Source organism: Dreissena polymorpha, chromosome 2 (assembly GCF_020536995.1).
Source record: "Dreissena polymorpha isolate Duluth1 chromosome 2, UMN_Dpol_1.0, whole genome shotgun sequence".
NCBI lineage: Eukaryota > Metazoa > Mollusca > Bivalvia > Myida > Dreissenidae > Dreissena > Dreissena polymorpha.
This window is the reverse complement of record NC_068356.1, coordinates 43939843-43960949: the sequence shown is the minus strand read 5'-3', so window position 1 is coordinate 43960949 and position 21107 is coordinate 43939843. Positions and strand designations below refer to the sequence as shown.

Below are 21107 nucleotides of genomic sequence, written 5' to 3'. Positions count from 1 at the left end.
GTGAGGCTGCTTAATAATTTGTTTTTTTAAATTCAGTTTTCTTTATATTTATTAATATGTATTATTTCAGATCACATAATCTGCGAGGACAATATTGAAGAGACCGCTTCAACAACCATTACAACAAATACACCTTCTAGTGAAAGTATGTCTGTGGTTTTCATGAAGTAGAATTTATATTTCTTACCATGTGAATTTAAATGATGACCTGTCATTTTGCAATATTTAAATATTTTGACAATTTTCCGCAATCTTTTATGATAATTTTTTTATTTGTACTTTTCATTTCAACTGAGGTGAAGGCTTCCCATAGAAACCATTGCATATCTGTTTTACTTAATTACAGTTGAATCAATTTACAAGTTATGGAATTTGCCACAAGATTATGACGTCCTAGTTGCGAAGGTGTACGGTTCAACTGTCACAGATACCGACATACGATCGCTAAAGGAAGATGGCTGGTTAACCGACAACGTAGGATATAACGTTTATTTAAAGACCAAACTTTTTCATTAAGCGGGGGGATGTAGAATTGGCGTTGTCCGTCTGTCACAAAATATTGTAAGGGGTATATCTCAGAAACTATATTATATATCAACATGAATCAATGGTGTATATATATCAATGAGGATATATGAGAAATTTGGCATGCTGAAAAACCATAACCATACACGTTCTTAAGTAAGAGTTATTACCCTTTTTTGTATGACGTAATTTTTAAGGGCTATATCTCCGATACGCTACTAGATTTCCACACGAAACTTCATGGGTGTATAGATATCAACAAGGAAAATTGAAATGGATATAAAACAATAACCATACGCTTGTTTTTTATACCCCCACAGACGAAGTTTAGGGGGGTATGTAGGGGTGAGCTTGTCTGTCGGTCGGTCTGTCGGTCCGTATTAAGTGTCCGCTCTTTAATTCAAGTTGTTTTCATCCGATCTTCACCAAACTTGGTCAGATGTTGTATCAGATGATGTCTAGGTCAAGTTCGAATATGGGTCATACCGGGTCAAAAACTAAGTCACGGGGTCACTTAGTGCGTTTTAAACATTGAGCATGGTGTCCGCTCTCTAATTATACCCCCATTACTAGTAATGGGGGCTATATAGGAGTCACTTTGTCTGTCTGTCGGTCTGTCTGTCTGTCGGTCTGTCTGTCTGTCGGTCTGTCATTGGTCATGCCGGGTCAAAAACTAGGTCACGGGGTTACTTTGCGATAGCATTATGTCGATATCTCCAAGGTCAAGGTCAAACTTTGAGTTCAAATGTCAAATGCTTGTCTGGGCCATAACTTTGTTGTTTATTGTGAGACTTTAAAATTATTTGGCACATTTGTTCACCATCATGGGACGGTGTGTCACGCGAAAAAATTACGTTGATATCTCCAAGATCAAGGTCACACTTTGAGTTCAAAGGTCAAAAATTGCAATAAAGGTGCTTGTCCAGGCCATAACTATGTCTTTCATAGTTAGACTTTAAAATCATTCGGCACATTTGTTAACCATCATTGGACGGTGTGTCGCGCGAAAGAAGTACGTGGATATCTCCAAGGTTAAGGTCCCACTTAGAGTTCAAAGTTCAAAAATGGTCATAAATGAGCTTTTCCGGGCCAAAATTATGTAGTTCATTGTGAGATTTTAAAATCATTTGGCACATTTGCTCACTATCATTGGACAGTGTGTCATGCGAAAGAATTACGTCAATATCTCCAAGGTCAAGGTCACACTTTGAGTTCAAAGTTTAAAAATGGCCATAAATGAGCTTGTCCGAGCCATAACTATGTTGTTCATTGTGAGATTTTAAAATCATTTGGCACATTTGTTCACCATCATTGCAAGGTGTGTCATACTAAAGAATTACGTCGATATCTGCAACATCAAGGTCTCACTTTTAGTTCAAAGGTCAAAAATGGCCATAAATGATCTTGTCCTGGCCATAACTATGTCATTCATTGTGAGATTTTAAAATTACTCTGTATATTTGTTCACAATTATTGGACGGTGTGTCATGCAAAAGAATTACGTCGATATCTCCAAGGTCAAGGTCACACTTTGAGTTCAAAGTTCAAAAATGGCCATAAATGATCTTGTCCGGGCCATTATTATGTCATTGATTGTGAGATTTTAAAATTACTCTATACGTTTGTTCACAATCTTTGGACAGCATGCAAAATAGTCTGTGTCAATGCTGCATGTGGGGGTATATGTCACGTCTGTGACAAAGCTCTAGTTCAAGTAGTTTTCATTCGAGCTTCACCAAACTTGGTCAGAAGTTGTATCTATATGATATATTTGTCTAGGCCAAGTTCGAACATGGGTCATGGCAGGCCAAAAACTAGGTCACAGGGTCACATAGTACCTTTAAAACATTGAGCATGGTGTCCGCTCTCTAATTCAAGTAGTTTTCATCCGATCTTCAACACACTTGGTCAGAAGTTGTATCTAGATGATGTGTAGGTCAAGTTCGAACATTGGCCATGCCAGGTCAAAAACTAGGTCACGGTGTCACTTAGTGCGTTTTAAACATTGAGCATGGTGTCCGCTGTTTTTATTCATTGAGCATCGTTTCCGGACGCCATGACAGTAGAGATTATATTGTTAACAAAGTTGTTAAGCTTCTGTATGGAGAAATATAGAAATAAAAGGAAAAGAAGTATCAGCCATTCAACCAGTTCTCAACTACTACTGCTATATTGTCCCTTGCCTGTCCATTGTTGCCTTTTTTTTCGTTATTTTCTAAAACTTGTAGTATTTCGGACGTCATTTGGTATTCGGAAATTTTTCTTTGGCTATTTGTCAATCTAACAGTTAAAATTACCAAATGAATTAATTCTTCTTCATTATATACATATACACACTATATTGGGTTGTTTACCGGTGCGGTGCTATTTTTCAATGCTTTACTTTGATGATACTTACTGGGATATTTAACACTCAGCTTATATTTAAACTGACTTGCTTTATATAGGACTTACCACTTCAACAGTAGACAATAATAACATCTCTTTCTATGCTCAACTATATTATTCAATCATCTCTAAAATGTCATCTACCCAAAATAAATCATCCAAGGGACAGAGCAAGAACCTGACCCCTTTACTGGGGGAGGCACTTTCAGGGCTGGATACCCACCATCTCACCCACAACACCATGCCCTTTAGGTGCCTCCTCCAGTCAGTCGGAAGTGTAGGCCCCGTCATGTCGCTTTTCTCTATCCTTCAACTGGCCTCGTGTTTGGCAAAGGAGCTCCCCCGACTTGTTGAGCGGACTGTGCCCTTGGCGTCTGGCTGCAAGCTCTTGCAGCTCAAGTCCGCTTAAGCGTTTGCCACCCTTCTCTCAAGGGGGTCTTTCCATCTTGGCAATGTCGCGGTCTGGGCCTTATCTTCGTCAAACATGAGGTCAGTTACCGGTCTCATAGCAGGGATCCCGGAAAGACAGGACTTAACCGAACTTAAAAAATGTCTTGCGTTCAACCCTGCGATCCCTCACTCTGATCTCTCTATCACAAACTTGGAAAGGGTTGAGCCCTATCGTCCCGCACAACCTGGCTTTCCGAGACTGGTCAAAATATCTATCCTCACCTCTGTTCCAGTCCCTAATTAAATTCTTGTTAAGGGCACTAGTATTGTCCTTGACATTCGTCCTGCTTTAATTGCCAGGGCTTTGGTCACATAGCCAGCAGGGGTAAATGTCCAAATGTTACTTCATGTTGCCGCTGCGCTGGTTCAAACTGCCAAAGAAGGCACACCAACAAAACTCGTTGGTGCGCCAACTGTGGCAGCCAGCACTCTGCATCCTACCAGGGGTGCCCCTCCTATAAGAGGGCTGTCCATATAGCCACTTATGCTAGTTTCTATGGGGTCACCTGGTCCAAGGGGGAGAGCAGGCTACTCGCACCTTACACTGTGAGCCACAGCGAGGGCACCCGAAACACCACCATCACAAGCGGTTCCGCATCATCACCTAAACATGCCTCATCTGGTAGTATCTTGCCCCAAACCGGGAGGATATGTCCTATAGTTGAGGGGTTAGTGGATAAGAGTCCCCCCCTCAACCCATGAATAGGGAAACGCCCCCTAAGGTTACACCTGTGGAACCGGTCTCCAACCACACACCAGAAATAGGCACCACTCCCCTATATCGCCTATCCAGGGGGATTCACCTATTCAGAGGCGCCCTCCTGTGGCTACCAGGGGGTCCTCCCTGTCCTCCCCGTTGTCTGACGGTGCTAGTGACACAACTTGTAGTGGCACTACACTTTCGGACAACTCTATGTTTAATGTGACGGGGAACGACTCTCTGGTGTTGGTGCACTCCAGTATTGGAGAATCTCACAATCTCTGGTGTCTGTGAAATAGAGGAGGAGCCCTGAGTTAGTGTCCCCCCTAACCGTCCCAGAATGGTCATCACCCAGACATCTCCAATGAGCTCCCCTGCCTTTTACACCAGCAGACGTAACTCGTTTGCAGGGGAATCATTTATTCAAAAATTAAGGATCTGCCAGCAACAGGTCACACATATAGAAACATACATCTCAGCGAGCTGACAGATCTGATAGCTGAGATAATAAAGGACCGAAATAGGCCAACTGGGTGTCGGGGTTATCACCTACATTTACAATAGAATAGATTCTCGGTTAAAAAATTGCAGAGAATCTCTAACAAAGGTCATCCCCCCTGACAAATCCCTAACAAATAAAATCCATTCTGGAACTGGGGACCCTCCAATAATAGCAGACCCAGGATGCCCCCCATGCTAGCGGTCCACCCTCAGTTAAAAAGAAACTCAAAGGGGCCTGTGCCAGTCATAAATTAGGACTTAAATCTCCTCATAACAAATTGAATCAGATTAAGCGTAAGATAATTTCTTTCCAATACGGACAGTAATCTTCAAATGATTTCTTTTAATGTTGGTGGTTTTACCACCAACAAACATATAGAGTTAAAATATTTTCTTGATAGTAACCCTAATGTTCATATTTTGTGCCTACAGGAAACTAAATTTTCCAACAATACAGGAAAGCAAATACCTGGCTTTAACTGTGAATTAAAAAATTTTGGTATTTTAAACCAACATATTGTTGGTGGCCTTGCCATCTATATTAAAAATTCCATTAATTACGAACACCTGGGAGTGAACAACCAATTTAAACCCGATGGTAGCACTGCTATTGAGGCATTAGCAATTAAATTGGTTATTGATATGAACTGGCCCCTTATTTTGGTCAATATTTACTCAAGAGGATGTGATCTTGAAACTGCCTCATTAAGGAATTAAGGACCATTAAAGGACCCTATGATGGAATATTCACAGGGGACTTTAATGCACATCACCCTGCTTGGGGTTCCAACAATTCAGATGCAGAAGGTCGGGCGGTTATAGAATTGTTGGACGAGCAAGACCTTATACTTCTCAATGACGGTTCTCCAACCAGACTTAACCCCACTCGGTGAAACTCTCACATTGACCTTACTGCTGTTAATGCCAGGATAGCCAGTGCGTCTGCATCGGCAACCGTTAAAGATGCAATGGGATCTGATCACCTCCAACAACAGGTTACCCTGCTCAACTATATTGCACAGGGAACTGATGCCCAATGCTCAGGGGAGCAAACATTTTTACTTGAAAAAGCTAACTGGGCTCAGTTTAGGGACCTCTGTTCAGTTCTCTCCCTTGCATTTGTTCACTCTCAGGACTCCAATGAGTTTTGCAACACCTTATCAAATAAGATACTGTCCATAGCGGAATGTAGCATACTGGTCTCCTCCGGCAAGGTTAAGAGGCTAGAAAAAGGGTCCCGTGGTAGAATGAGGCGTGCTCCAAGGCGGTACAGGACCATAAAAAAGCATAAAAAATTCTTTAAAAGAACCCCGCTGAGCATAATCTTCTTAATTATAGGTCCCTTGAAAATCAGGCAAAGCGGGTCATTTTGGACGCAGAATCTCAAAATTGGAAAGAATTCTGTGATTCAGCAATTATAAATAAGTAAAATACTAGGGATTTTTGGCAAAAAGTTCACAGAATTCAAGGAAAATCATTCACCCCTGTACCGCTACTTAAATACAAAGGGGAAATTGCCACTACCCCAAGGGAAAAGGCTCAATTTTTGGTACAACATTTCCAATCTGTCTCCAGTGACTCAAACCATCCCCTTGAAACTTTGAATTTTCAAAAGCGGTTTGAGATGGAGCACCAAAACATTTTATATGAGCCTGGGGACAACAGCACGCCTCTCAATTTACCTTAACAGAATTATTAAGAGCCATTAACACCAGGAGCAACACTGCCACGGGGCCTGATAAAATAGCATATTTAATGTTTAAAAATATGCCAACCATAACTCTAAAAATATGGCTTAACCTCTTCAATCAGGTATATAGAACAGGCACGGTACCACCCGAGTGGAAGAAGGCCACAGTGATTCCAATTCCCAAACCCGGTAAGGACAAAAACGATCCAAACTCATATCGTCCAATAAGCTTAACATATCAGCAGGTAAATTACTAGAAATAATGGTCAAAAATAGATTAGAACACTTATTGGAATCTAAAAACATACTAAACCCCTTCCAGTCTGGCTTTAGGAAGGGGCGTTCCACTCTTGATCAGCTAGCTAGACTACAACATGACATTCTTTCTGCTAAAAATCAAGGGCAACCAGTACTAGCAATTTTTTGGACCTTCAGGCCGCCTTTGATTTAACATGGACCTTTGGCATATTAAAAAAGCTAGCTGACTATGGAATCACTGGATACTGTTTTCACTACCTCAGAGCCTTCCTAGAGGGTAGTAAAATCCAGGTCAGGGTCGATGGGGAGCTATCAGAGGTTGCCATAACTGACCGCGGAAACCCCCCAGGGGTCTGTATTATCCCTGACTCTGTTCTCCCTCATCGTAAACGGCCTACCTGATGCAGTAAAAGACTCAGGAATGGTTATCTCCCAGTTCGCCGATGATTCTGGCACTTAATATGTCATGCCTGCAAAAGAGGGCTCAATCAGGCTTAGACTCCATATGGAAATGGGCAATTGAATGGGGATTCAAAATTTCTCCAACTTAAACAGTAGGAGTACTATTTGGCGACCAATTTCAGCACTCTTTGGACTTAAATATAGGCGGCACCAAAATTATCTTTGAAAAAGTGGTGACATTTCTAGGTATGTACCTAGACAAACAGTTAACTTTCACTCACCACTTCAAATATTTGGCAAAAAGGTGCAAAAGGGACCTAAATTAAATTTAATGAGAATGTTAAGAGGCACAGGTTTCGGATCAGATAAAAATAGCCTCTTAACTCTCTACAAGTCCCTTTTACGTCCGAAGCTAGATTATGAAGCCCAGATCTATGCATGTGCAAAGCCAAACGCCCTAAAAATTGTTTATGCCGTCAACATAAGGGGCTTAGGATAGCTCTGAGGGCCCTGAGTTGCACTGCTTGAAGAGAAGGCCGGTATGCTACCCCTAGATTTGCGCCGTAATCAACAGTCCGTTAACTACTGGGCCAGGGCTAAGTCTCGGCATGGTTCAAACCCTGTCAACAAACATGTCGGGACTGGTACCTTCATCAAGGCGAAAATACTTAAGCGTAAGCATATCGCCCTACCATTCGGTGCGAGTATTAAGACCCATATTGAGGGTGCCGGCCTCAACAAGGTACCTGTAGCAGACCTGAGGCCCTCCAAAACCCCCACCTGAACGCTTGGACCCATTGATGTCGACCTATCACTCTCTAATAAAGTAACGAAAACTGACTTGCCACACCTCATCAAGTCAGAAACTCTCTGTCTTATAGATAATAAGTATGCTGAGCATCTAAAAATCTATACAGACGGCTCCAAATGCCCTAACTCTGGTTTGGTAGCCAACTCTTTCGTAATACCTTCAAAAAATATTACTAAAACAAACCAGCTCAGCAACAATCTTTCTATATTTACAGCAGAACTTTTGGCTATAAAATACTCTTTGTGCTGGATATGGACAATAAACCTACTAAAACTGCTATTCTCTCAGACTCAATGTCTTCTCTTGAGTCTATAAAAAACAGAAATAGCAGATCTAGGCCTGATATTTTAACTAACATTTTGAAACTTCATCAACAGTGCCTAGATAAATCTTTAAAGGTCACATTAGTATGGTGTCCAGCACATGTCAACATCAGTGGGAACGAGCAGGCCGACGGAGGCTAAGGAGGGCCTCTTGAGGGGGGCCGTAGATGCTGGGGAACCCCTGGCACCTACTGAGAAGTTTGTTGTGGGTCAGTGGAATCTCCGGACTGACAATTTGGCTTCCCGTCAACATACTTTTACCAGACCCGTGAAAACCCTTAGGCCGCCTGACAAATACTCAGCAAGCATTGTGCTTGACAGAGCCATCACGCGTCTGAGGATGGTAACCACCCTATTACCCAGTGACGCCGGAAAGTATGTCCTCGGTGTAGACCCTGCATGTCCAAGGTGCCAGGAACCCCTCACTGTGCCCCACATGCTGCTGCACTGCCAAAACCATAAGGCGCAGAGGGACCACCTCAAAACTGCATTGCACTCCCATGGACTAGTTTTTAACCTTTCCAACGTGCTAGACCCCCAGGGAGCAGCTAGGGGCCGGTCTTCTCTGCCCTCGCCAAATTCCTTCTCAACTGTCAGATAACTGACAAGATCTAGGTCATTGGGGGAGGGAGAGCAGCCAACACCCACCCAATTATTCATGTGACTGACATTTTTTAAACCGTGTAATCTTTACACAAACCGGACATAATCTTATAGTAATTATGTAATTGTGTTGGATTTGTGTCACTATGTCACAACTTTGTTTTAGCTTTTAAAGGGATTATTGTTCCACCTTGCCCTTTCTAAATCAGGCCTATGGTATTGACCTGATATTCATTATTTTAAAACTTTTTTTAAATGAGTATGACGTTAGTCCTCCATTTACATTCTTCAGTTTCTTCACATTCATATTTTATAGTAGTTTTTATTAAAAGAAAGGACGAGGCCATCCAGTAACCCGGGTTTGTTGGCTACATTGCACCCCCTCCCTTCCCCTCTGACACCCCCCCCCCCTTCTCCTTCAAACTCGAAGAGCCATGTCGGACTGGAGTGCACGGTGCATGGTCATAAAACCTTGCAAAAACCCATTTTTGACGATGCTGGAACAGCGTCGTCTAAGGTTTGATAACCAGTAAAAAAATTCTTCACAATGGGAACCTATGTAAAAAACTGAGCCAGTCCGATTGAGATAACTCGATTTTTCAGTTACTTCCCATGGCATTCGCCACTGCGTAGGAGATTGCTCGTTGATTTTCATTGATAACATTCTCCTAGCAGAGTTGTCGTTCGTGTTGATAAAGGTAAATATTAATAGAACAGCATATCCTGGGGAAACAGATTCAATAAGTGTATCAGAACGTTAATTTAAAATTAGTAATTTTACATCCATTTTATTTTGATGGACCAATGAAACAACTATATATTTTCTCTATTTTGTTTGATATTTGTTCTCGATTTAGTAAATAAATTGCGAATAAAACATGTAATATTAACTTTTTACGTGATCACAAAACTAAAGAATGCGAACAATTTCGACCTGCAAATTGTAAACGCTGCACTGCTATGATATATAGATATAACAACTTTTCGTAGCGTTATTGTCCGTCCCGCTAGCGCAGTGGTAAGGACATTCGCTTTTTCACCTTTACGACACCGGTTCGATTCCCGCTCCCAGCGCAATGTTATATTTTGTCTGTTTTGTGGTCACCATTCCGGACAGGTGTTTTTTTCCGGGTAATCTCAATCCCCCCCCCCCCCCGCAGCATTTGACCATATAAAAAATTAAAAAGTATTTCAGTACAAAACAAATAGCTGGAAATTGCAGCTATCATTCAAAATTCGTCCCAACTGTCTTCAATCTAATCTTATTAGGTAGGAGTGCTGGACACACTCGGGGTCCCAACATTATGCAGCCTCAGCGCGGAGGTAACTCATTACCTTGGAAAAACACAAATACACAGACTGGGTGCAGCCTAGGCGCGTATAGACTCAAACAAGGCAACAAACTCGAGTGCGGGCACAATCATTTAAAATTTACATATTGAATACGATATTCTAACAGAAATTACACAACCAACTTAGTGTACATACCATGTTTGATATTTCGTTCGATTGTTAGATTTCAGCATTTACATGTACAGGTCATTTTGCTATTAGTTAACTTATCCATATGTTCGTGGGCGAACTCGGATAGTCAAGTGCTCATACGATTGAGCTCACATGGTCCGGCTATGTGCTCATACCTACTTTCGAGAATCATCATGAAGGTATTGCCATACTTAATGAACAAGAATGTGACCCGCCTCCCAGTTTCGCTCAATGGGTCAAGTTACCCACGGGTACTACTTCCCCGTACCCCTAAACTTTTTTTCGTACCAAAAATGTTTCGTACGCAAATTTTTTTCGTACCAAATTTTTTTCGTACCCAAAATTTTCGTACCCAAATTATATCGTACCCAAATGTTCGTATCAACATACACAATTGTGGTGATATAGATAGACTTAAATTGATGTTTTATATCCATCCTCTTCAAAAGCATCGTCACACCAGTACTGTCAGTACTTTAATAAACCCTATCCAGGGTCATACCAACTCTTAATGTAATTGTGGATTTTTCTGAATATTGCTACCTTGTACATAACAGCATACAATGTACTCCTGTACTATTTCCTTAAATCTTGTTAACAGTGCTATTTTATAAAGCAATCAAGGTACTTTTGTACTATTTCTTCTTTTATCATCCCCTATATATTCAAGTTATATTGGATGGATAAGAGCTTTTTTGTGGGGTTATTTCTGCATTGAAGTATAATTTGCTGTTTCATGTTTTGTTTTTTCACAAATTTTATATTTTACTGGAATATCCCAGTATCACAATTACCATATTGCCTTAATTTTTTATTTTCCTTCCATTTGTACTTTTATTTGTTTTCATTATGCCCCCCTTCGAAGAAGAGGGGGTATATTGCTTTGCTCATGTCGGTCTGTCGGTCGGTCTGTCGGTCCGTCCACCAGGTGGTTGTCAGATGATAACTCAAGAACGCTTGGGCCTAGGATCATGAAACTTCATAGGTACATTGATCATGACTCACAGATAGGATTTTGAGGTCACTAGGTCAAAGGTTAAGGTCACGGTGACCCGAAATAGTAAAATGGTTTCCGGATGATAACTCAAGAACGCTAAGGCCTAGGATCATGAAACTTGATAGGTAGATTGATCATGACTCGCAGATGACCCCTATTGATTTTCAGGTCACTAGGTCAAAGGTCAAGGTCACAGTGACCCGAAATAGTAAAATGGTTTCCGGATGATAACTCAAGAACACTTAGGCCTAGGATCATGAAACTTGATAGGTAGATTGATCATGACTCGCAGATGACCCCTATTGATTTTGAGGTCACTAGGTCAAAGGTCAAGGTCACAGTGACCCGAAATAGTAAAATGGTTTCCGGATGATAACTCAAGAACGCTTAGGCCTAGGATCATGAAACTTGATAGGTAGATTGATCATGACTCGCAGATGACCCCTATTGATTTTTTATAGGTCACTAGGTCAAAGGTCAAGGTCACGATGACCCGAAATAGTAAAATGGTTTCCGGATGATGACTGAAGAACGCTTATTCCTAGGATCATGAAATTTGATAGGTAGAATGATCATGACTCGCATATGACCCCTATTGATTTTCAGGTCACTAGGTCAAAGGTCAAGGTCACGGTGACCCGAAATAGTGAAATGGTGTCCGGATGATAACACAAGAATGCTTATGGCTAGGATCATGAAACTTCATAGGTACATTGATCATGACTGGCAGATGACCCCTATTGATTTTCAGGTCACTAGGTCAAAGGTCAAGGTCACAGTGACAAAAAACATATTTACACAATGGCTCACACTACAACGGAGAGCCCATATGGGGGGCATGCATGTTTTACAAACAGCCCTTGTTTACCGTGCACTCCCTCTGGTCCAGGGGACAAAACCATCATTAAATTCCTATACCCAAATTATCTCCCCTAGTCCAATACAGTGGTATTACCCCTGCTGGAAACCCCGCCACCCACACTAGCCTACACTTCCAATACTCTCTCTTTTAACCCCCCAGGGATGCAACATGTATTTTACCTATTAATCAATGTATGCAACTTTGTACATAATGTAAATACTTTACTTTTATATATAAACATATTTGTTTTGTTTAATTTTTATCTGTAAAATAAATTGTTTTACCTTCTAATTGTTATGTGGCCCTATTAAGGTAACCGTTTGGCGACAAGTAAGTAATTACCTTTAATATATAAATATTACTATCAACTTTCTTTTAAATATTGTCTTAACGCCACTCTGGGGGGACTTTTCTTCTTCATAGCCCAATTCTCTCTAAGCTCCATACAGACAGGGTCTTATGTTGGAGCATTACGGCTATATTCCCTGTCTGCAAGTGTTCAACATTGTGTCACACATACAAATACATACTAATTTCAATACAAAATACAATTTTAAACTAAATTACAGTACCAAATGCAATTGTGTGTTATATTTCTATATAACTGCATGTATACATGCAAATCCCCTTTCTTCAGAAGGGAGCTATTTAATCAGGCTCTACCTTTCCTAATAATTGATGTCTATAAATCTTTAAATTTCCCCATAGCTTAAAACTCTTTATACAACATGTAACTCAAACAATAAATTTACACCTATCTTTGGTTTTTATGTTGTATGTAAACATATAGTGGCAATGTTAAACCACTCTGTGATCTGAAAATCCCTAAAATATTAATTAATATTAATATTTTTGCTTATTTTAAACATATTACACATCAGTGTATTTCTTTTCTTTTCTAGAAACATAACATTAAAAGTAATATTTTGCTGATTTTAACATTTAAAACACAGATCACAAAGTTTAAAGACTTCAACAACTCCATTGCAGCATATGCTGAACAATGGGTCTAGTAATGTTTTCACCATCACTACTTATATAAATTGGTCTATTCTCTTTCTTCCTCTTTCTTCTTAACACAAATAACATCAATAGAATAATAATAATATTATTAATAATTATAATAACAATATAACACCATCATAGTTGTTTAACAGTATTAAACAATCATTCTAAATGCAAATAAATTTAAGTACTAATGGATGTAATTATCCTTCTTCTTTGTTCCATATATTTCCTATCATGAAATTCTACATTGTTTACGTTATAGATAGTGAACTTAATGTCAAGGTCTTTCATTGTGCAAATTTTTCATCTCAAAACGGATTGACCTACTTGCTTTTGCAAGTGAAGGAATTCCGACCAATCATTTACATGTTTTTAAAATGCAGTCAGCCAATAGGAAATCTTCTTTTTTAGCATAGTTTTATATGCATAGATTCTTGAGTATCACGTTATATTAAACGTTTTAATTTTTAAAGTAAAGCTTGTTTAGCTCATCTATTTTTTGAAAAAAAAAGAGCTATTGTCATCACCTTGGCGTCGGCGTCGGCGTCCGGTTAAGTTTTGCGTTTAGGTCCACTTTTCTCATAAAGTATCAATGCTATTACATTCAAACTTGGTACACTTACTTACTATCATGAGGGGACTGGGCAGGCAAAGTTAAATAACTCTGGCGTGCATTTTGACAGAATTATGTGCCCTTTTTATACTTAGAAAATTAAAATTTTGTTTAAGTTTTGTGTTTAGGTCCATTTTATTTCTTAAGTATCAAAGCTATTGCTTTCATACTTGCAACACTTACTAACAATCATAAGGGGACTGTGCAGGCAAAGTTATGTAACTCTGACTGGCATTTCAACAGAATTATGTGCCCTTTTTATACATAGAAAATTGAAAATTTTGTTAAGTTTTGTGTTTAGGTCCACTTTATTCCTAAAGTATCAAAGCTATTGCTTTCATACTTGCAACGCTTACTAACTATCATAAGGGGACTGTGCAGGCAAAGTTATGTATCTCTGACTGGCATTTTGACAGAATTATGCGCCCTTTATACTTAGAAAATTGAAAATTTGATTAAGTTTTGTGTTTTGGTCCACTTTACCCCTAAAGTATCATTGATATTGCTTTCATACTTGGAACACTCGCAAACTATCATAAGGGGACAGTAAAGGACAAGTTGCATAACTCTGGTTGTCATTTTTACGGACTTATGGCCCTTTTTTGACTTAGTAACTTTGAATATATGGTTAAATTGTGTGTTTAGATCCACTTTACCACCACACCCTCACACTACCCCGCCTCATACCCCCCCCCCCCCCTCAATTTTTTTTTTTTTTTAAACGTGTTTTTTTTCATTTTTAGCTCGACTATTATATATGAAATATATATAGCGGAGCTATCCTACTCACCACGGCGTCGGCGTTTCCGTTAGCGTGCAAATGTTAAAGTTTAAGTTTTCGTACTACCCCAATTCTTTTAATTGTCCATTGACATATTGCTTTCATATTTTGCATACTTGTTTGCCAACATGACCCCCAAGCTATATACAAGAGCAGACAACTCTATCAAGCATTTTGTCATAATTATGGCCCCTTTTCCACTTAGAATATGCAGCAAATGTTTAAGTTTTCGTACTTCCCCATTTATTTTCATTGTCTCTTGACATATTGCTTTCATATTTTGCATACTTGTTTACCAACATGACCCCAACCTATAAACAAGAGCAGACCACTGTATCAAGCATTTTTACATAATCATGGCCCCTTTTACACTTAGATAATTGAACATTTTGCTTAAATTGCCATAACTTCTTTATTTATGATCATATTTTATTTACTTTGACAAAACAACACTTACCTGAATACCCCCCCCCCCCCCCAACAAATTTTTTTTTTTTTTTCTTTTTCCATTTTTGAAAGATCGTTTAATAAATTATTGAATATGAACAATTTCCCCATGATGGCTTACTTTATAATGTCAAGCACTCGAATAGTTGAGCGCGCGCTGTCCTCTGACAGTTCTTGTTTTTTATGTCCCCCACTATAGTAGTGGGGACATATTGTTTTTGCCCTGTCTGTTGGTCTGTTGGTCTGTTTGCGCCATTTTAACATTTTGCAATAACTTTTGCTATATTGAAGATAGCAACTTCATATTTGGCATGCATGTGTATCTCATGAAGCTGCACATTTTGAGTGGTGAAAGGTCAAGGTCATCCTTCAAGGTCAGAGGTCAAATATATGTGGCCAAAATCGCTCATTTAATGAATACTTTTGCAATATTGAAGATAGCACCTTGATATTTGGCATGCATGTGTATCTCATGGAGCTGCACATTTTGAGTGGTGAAAGATCAAGGTCAAGGTCATCCTTCAAGGTCGGAGGTCATATATATGTGGCCCAAATCGCTTATTTTATAAATACTTTTGCAATATTGAAGATAGCAACTTGATATTTGGCATGCATGTGCATCTCATGGAGCTGCACATTTTGAGTGGTGAAAGGTCAAGGTCATCCTTCAAGGTCAGAGGTCAAATATATGTGTCCCAAAACGCTTATTTTATGAATACTTTTGCAATATTGAAGATAGCAACTTGATATTTTGCATGCATGTGAATCACATGGAGCTGCACATTTTGAGTGGTGAAAGGTCAAGGTCAAGGTCATCCTTCACAAGGTCAAGGTCATCCTTCAAGGTCAAACATCATATAGGGGGATATTGTGTTTCACAAACACATCTTGTTTCATTTTTGGAAGATAATGTAATAAATGACCACACCCCCACACTATACACCCTCTCCACTCCACCCCTCCCTCCTTTGGGATTGAAATTGAGATAGGTCCCTTCACCTTTAAAAAGAAAAATAGATGAGCGGTCTGCACCCGCAAGGCGGTGCTCTTGTTTTAATTATGCCCCCGGATCGATAGATCGGGGGTATATTGTTTTTGGCCTGTCTTTCTGTCTGTTATTCTGTCATTCTGTCCCAAAACTTTAACCTTACAGTAAAGTTTTGCAATAACTTTTGAAATATTGAACATAGCAACTTCATATTTGGCATGCATGTGTATCTCATGGAGCTGCACATTTTGAGTGGTGAAAGGTCAAGGTCAAGGTCATCCTTCAAGGTAAAAAAAAAACACACACCAAAACTTTAACCTTACAGTCAAGTTTTGCAATAACTTTTGAAATATTGAACATAGCAACTTCATATTTGGCATGCATTTGTATCTCATGGAGCTGCACATTTTGAGTGGTGAAAGGTCAAGGTCATCCTTCAAGATAAAAGGTTAACAACAAAAAAGCGGCGCATTAGGGGGCATTGTGTTTCTGACAAACACATCTCTTGTTTATTAGATTTTTATTAAAGCACCGCTTCGACACTGCAAAGTACCCTATTATGTTTATGGCTCAGCCCAGTAAAATCGGGCTGACCATATGGCCGTTTTCGGCCTTTTTAACGCACAGTATATATGTTAATCAGTGTGCTCGGGCAATGGTTTTTAACCAAAGTCCCGAGGGTAAACAACCCCGTTAGTCAGCTGCTGTTTTTTATGAAGACAACATGCAAAATATGTGTCAATGCGGCATGTAGGGGTATTTGTCACGTCTGTGACAAAGCTCTATTTTTTCATGATTATACCATATATAAAGAGATGTGCTCCCATCCATAAACAAAATTATATGGATATATATTGTTCTTTATAAATTATACTTTACAAATATAACGCCTCTGCCTGGTAAACTATCAATAAAAACAAAATAACGTGCACTTGCAGACGGTTGAATATATGGGAACATTGTAGTTTTTGACAACGTCATTATTAAAGTATTTATTATCTTTTTCGTTTAAGGTCATTGATACTTACCTGAAACTCCTTGTCCATGAACTGGCCGATCTGGGAGTCCGAAAAATCATGCACTTGGTCAGCTCCACCATGGAAACCCTTATAAGAGGTGCCAAGAATCACAGACCAATTTACGCGGTACAGCAACACCTTCTTGTATATTGTAGTCTTTTTAGAGCAGCGAGTAAAATAACTTTATAAACATTATAATCAAAGTAAAGTGTTGGTGATCATTGACAACCAAAGCTCAATTCTAAACATATTCTGACTGTCTTCATTACGTACACTTGGATTCAGTTCTTATAAACAAAATAAGGAATTGAATTATTTCGTCTATACTTTAGTATTCTTATTAAATTGGTTTGTTTCAAATGACAGTACCAGTGTATTGGGATCAAATTCAAAAGTATGTGTATTTTTAAGCTGTCAATATGATATTGCTTTGATGCACAACAAATAATCTAATGACAAACATCCATAGTTTAATGGAAATGTTCATTTGTTTTAAGCTCACCTGAGCACAACGTGCTCATGGTGAGCTTTTGTGATCGCCTTTTTTCCGTCGTGCGTCTTCCGTCGTGTGTCGTCAACATTTGCCTTGTGAACACTCCAGAGGCCACATTTATTGCCTGATCTTCATGAAACTTGGTCAGAACATTTGTCCCATCAATACCTCGACTGAGTTCGAAACTGGGTCATGGTGGGTCAAAAACTAGGTCACTAGGTCAAAAAAAAGAAAAACCTTGTGAACACAGTAGAAGTCACATTTGATGGCCAATCTTCATGTAACTTTGTCAAAATGTTTGTCTAAATGATATGTTGGTTGAGTTCAAAAATGGTTCCGGTCCCTTGAAAAACATGGCCGCCAGGGGGCGGGGCAGTATTCCTTATATGGCTACAGAGAAACCTTGTGAACACTTTAGAAGTCACAATTTTTGCCCAATCATCATGAAACTTGGTCAAAACATTGGTTTCATTGATATATCGGACGAGTTCGAAAATGGTCCAGATCGGTGAAAAAACATGGCTGCCAGGGGGCGGGGCAGTTTTCTCTATATGTATATATTGAAAACATGTGAACACTCTAGAAGTCACATTTTTTGTCCAATCTTCATTGAATTTGGTCAGAAAATGTGTTTTTCTGGACATGACGGTTGAGTTTGAAAATGGTTCTGATCGGTAAAAAAAACATGGCCTCCAGAGGGGGGGGGGTGTAATTTTCCTTATATTTATATAGTAAAAAAAAGATTGTGAACACTCTAGAAGTCACATTTTTTGCCTAATCATCATATTTTTTTTCCTAAACATCGATTTTATAGATATCTGGGACGAGTTAGAAAATGGTCATGATGAGTGGAAAAATATGGCCACCAGGGTGTGGGGTAGTTTTCTCTATATGTATGTATATGTATATAGTGAAAACATGTAAAAGTCTAGAAAACACGTTTTTTGCCCAATCTTCATGAAATCTGGTCAGAACATTTGTTTCCTGGATACGACAGTTGAGTTCGAAAATGGTTTGGATTGGTAAAAAAACATGGCCGCAAGGGGGGTCTTTTTCCATTTTAGCTCACCTGATTGCTCAGGTGAGCTTTTCTGACCGGTCTTTGTCCGTCGTCCGTCCGTCCGTCCGTCCGTTAACATTTGCTTGTTAACACTCTACAGGCCTCATTTCTTGTCCCATCTTCATGAAACTTGGTCAGAAGCTTTGCCCCAATAAAATCTCGGCCGAGCTTGAAACTGGGTTGTGCCGGGTCAAAAACCTTGTAAACACTGTAGAAGTCACATTTTATGTTCAATCTTCATGTAATTTTGTCAAAATGTTTGTCTTAATGATATCTTGATTGAGTTCAAAAGTGGTTCCGGTCTGTTGAAAAACATGGCCGCCAGTGGGCGGGGCAGTTTTCCCAATTTGGCTATAGAGAAACCTTGTAAACACTCTACAAGTCACAATTTTTGCCCAATCATCATGAAAGTTGGTCAAAACATTGGTTTTATTGATATCTTGGACAAGTTCGACAATGGTTCGGATCGGTGAAAAAACATGGCCGCCAGTGGGCGGGGCATTTTTCTCTAAATGTATATAGTGAAAACATGTTAACACTCTAGAAGTCACATTTTTGGCCCAATTTTCATGAAATTTGGTCAGAACATTTATTTCTTTGATACGAGAGTTGAGTTTAAAAATGGTTTCGGTCAAACCTTGTGATCGAACACTATGGAAGTCACATTTTTATGCCCCCCTTCGAAGAAGAGGGGGTATATTGTTTTGCTCATGTCGGTCCGTATGTCTGTCCATCAGATGGTTTCCGAATGATAAGTCAAGAACGCTTAGGCCTAGGATCATGAAACTTCATAGGTACATTGATCATGACTCGCAGATGACCCCTATTGATTTTGAGGTGCTAGGTCAAAGGTCAAGGTCACAGTGACCCGAAATAGTAAAATGGTTTCCGGATGATAACTCAAGAACGCTTACGCCTAGGATCATGAAACTTCATAGGGACATTGATCATGACTTGCAGATGACGCCTATTGATTTTGAGGTCACTAGGTCAAAGGTCAAGGTCACGGTTATCCGAAATAATAAAATGGTTTATGGATGATAACTCAAGAACGCTTATGCCTAGGATCATGAAACTTCATAGGTACATTGATCGTGACTCACAGATGACCCCTATTGATTTTCAGGTCACTAGATCAAAGGTCAAGGTCACGGTGACCCGAAACAGTAAGATGGTTATCGGATGAATGCTCAAGAACACTTATCCCTAAGATCATGAAAGTTCATAGGTACATTGATCATGACTTGCAGATGACCCCTATTGATTTTCAGGTCACTAGGTCACAGGTCAAGGTCAAAGTGACCCGAAATAGTAAAATGGTTTCCGGATGATAACTCAAGAAGGCTTATGCTTAGGATCATGAAACTAAATAGGTACAGTAATCATGACTGGCAGATGACCGCTGTTGATTTTCAGGTCACTAGGTCAAAGGTCAAGGTCACGATGACTCAACTTAGAAAAATGGTTTCCGGATGATAACTCAAGAACGCTTACGCCTAGGATCATGAAACTTCATAGGTACAATGAGGTGACCCAGAATAGTAAAATTGTTTTCCTCAAGAACACTTATGCCTAGGATGATGAAACTTCATAGGTACATTGATCATGACTCGCAGATGACCCCTATTGATTTTCAGGTCACTAGGTCAAAGGTCAAGGTCACGGTGTTTCAACTTAGAAAAATGGTTTCCAGATGATAACTCAAGAAGGCCTATGCCTAGGATCATGAAACTTCATAGGTACATTGATCATGACTTGCAGATGACATGTATTGACTTTCAGGTCACTAGGTCAAGGTCACGGTTACTTGAAATAGTAAAATGGTTTCTGGATGATAACTCAAGAAAGCTTACGCCTAGGATCATGAAACAATATAATGGTCAAGTTGATAGAATTTTCTTATTCAATCAATCAAAAATGGAATTTATCATGTAGATGTTTTGAACACCTTATAACTTTGTTATCCATCTGACATGTGTGCATTATAATCATTGCATCTTCTTAGCTCACCTGATTGCTCAGGTGAGCTTTTGTGACCGGTCTTTGTCTGTCGACTGTCAGTCCGTCCCCATTTGTTCGTAACACTCTAGAGGCCACATTTATTGTCCGTCCTTCATGAAACTTGGTCAGAAGCTTTGTCCCAATGAAATCTCGGTCGAGTTCGAACCTGGGTCGTTCCGGGTCAAAAACTGGGTCACTAGGTCAAAAAAAACAAAAAACCTTGTAAACACTTTAGAAGTCACATTTCATGCCCAATCTTAATCCAACTTTGACAAAATGTTTGTCTTAATAATATGTTGGTTGAGTTCAAAAGTGGTTCCAGGTGTTGAAAAACATGGCCGCCAGTGGGCGGGGCAGTTTTCTTTATTTGGCTATAGAGAAACCTTGTAAACACTCTAGAAGTCACAATTTGTGCTCAATCATCATGAAAGTTGGTCAAAACATTGGTTTTATTGATTTCTCGGACGAGTTCAAAATGATCCAGATCGGTGAAAAAACATGGTTGCCAGTGGGCGGGGCATTTTTCTCTAAATGTATATAGTGAAAACATGTGAACACTCTAGTCACATTTTTGGCCCAATTTTCTTGAAATTTGGTCAGAACATTTGTTTCCTTGATATGAGAGTATAGTTCGAAAATTGATCTGGTCAGTTCAATAACATGCCGGGGGGGCAGTTTTCCTTATTTGGATATAGAGAAACC

General features: G+C 39.5%; 1 protein-coding gene across 4 annotated transcripts in view; it reads left to right on the top strand.

The window, feature by feature from the left end:
* LOC127866837 (uncharacterized) overlaps positions 1-21107 on the top strand; it is a 219225-nt gene that overhangs the window by 175450 nt on the left and 22668 nt on the right. For all 4 annotated transcript variants that reach the window (XM_052407668.1, XM_052407667.1, XM_052407666.1 and 1 more), the window contains 3 exons: positions 71-145; positions 347-474; positions 16846-16977. In XM_052407668.1, the coding sequence (XP_052263628.1) occupies positions 71-145; positions 347-474; positions 16846-16977 (335 nt within the window). The remainder of the gene's footprint in view (positions 1-70; positions 146-346; positions 475-16845; positions 16978-21107) is intronic.